The following is a 1170-nucleotide window of genomic DNA, read 5'->3' as shown; positions in this document are numbered from 1 at the left end:
CTCTCTATCCCTTTGATAAAAGTGTTAAGGGAGCAATTTAAAAAGTCTGCATGTAAAAATATATTTGTTCTAATAAAGCAGTTTACACTCAGTATCAGTTACACAAATAAAACAATATTATGGCACTATTAAATAACATGGTACTGATAGTTTTAGTATATTCTAGTTAAAAATCTATAACAGTCATATTAGTCTTTTGTTACCATATGTTAAAAAAAGATGAATTAACTTATGTATAGAAATGATAAACTGTCTAATATGGAAGTGAATTTGCATGATTAAATTATGTAACAGTGAAATGAATGCATATATATTTTTTATTCAGTAACTGTTGGTGATTTTATATTAATGGACAGAATCTCACCATCATATGGCATTAACAAATCCTTAAGAAAATACTGCAATAGCATTTTTAACACTATGGTTGGTAGTTTACATATAAATAGCACCATAAATCCAGAATCCCTGTGTGAAAAATGTGTAAGTACTGTAAGGAATTAATCTATTAGTTTTCACATTTTCACTTTGACTTATTGCAAGTTACTAAGGTATCCAGTGGTTATTCTTTATTGTTACCCTTACAAACTATTTATAATGAATATCTAATATTTCCCTTGAGCTGCTAGCAAACAGACCTATTACCTCTTTTATATACTAATAGACCTAAAAGTGCATCTCATATACCCAAACTGCCCCAAAATTTGTTCTTAACATCACCTAAACTATTTTTAGAATATACTCTAACTAATGCACTATTTTTAAAATTCATTATTATTCTTTTCTTATGCATACTGTAAGCCATGGTATTGCACTGTTATTCCCTATGAATGGTATGGTACCTCTATGACCAACAACGAGCTGTTAGTATTTACTAACAGGGGAGCTTCGGCTTGAATTGGCAAATCTAGCAGCACTGAAGGGACGTAGGTCATGGATGGGATCATGACCTTGCACCATTCCAGCCAGCATCTCGCCAATAGCAGGAGCATACTTAAAGCCTCGACCTAAAGAAAAATAATAACATTATTTCATAGCCCCTACCCCAGCAAACTGGGGTTCCCAAAATATCACTTTCTCTATGACAGAGAACATCAACTTTCATATAAAAAATCTAAGCTGTGTCATTACTATTAAAAAAAAACATTGATAGCTATTTATCTTAACACATGC

At 31.5% G+C, this 1170-nt stretch overlaps 1 protein-coding gene across 1 annotated transcript in view; it reads right to left on the bottom strand.

Moving 5' to 3' along the window:
• Window positions 1-299: 299 nt before the first annotated feature.
• The window catches only part of LOC119594184 (peroxisomal sarcosine oxidase-like), a gene marked incomplete at its 5' end in the record, with an annotated part of 59772 nt that continues 58901 nt past the window's right edge, over window positions 300-1170 (bottom strand). The window contains 1 exon segment of the mRNA XM_037943254.1: window positions 300-1004. Within this exon segment, the coding sequence (XP_037799182.1) occupies window positions 862-1004 (143 nt within the window).

This window comes from Penaeus monodon, chromosome 33 (genome assembly GCF_015228065.2).
Source record: "Penaeus monodon isolate SGIC_2016 chromosome 33, NSTDA_Pmon_1, whole genome shotgun sequence".
NCBI lineage: Eukaryota > Metazoa > Arthropoda > Malacostraca > Decapoda > Penaeidae > Penaeus > Penaeus monodon.
Note: the sequence above shows the minus strand (reverse complement) of the source record. Positions and strands in the feature narration are given on the sequence as shown.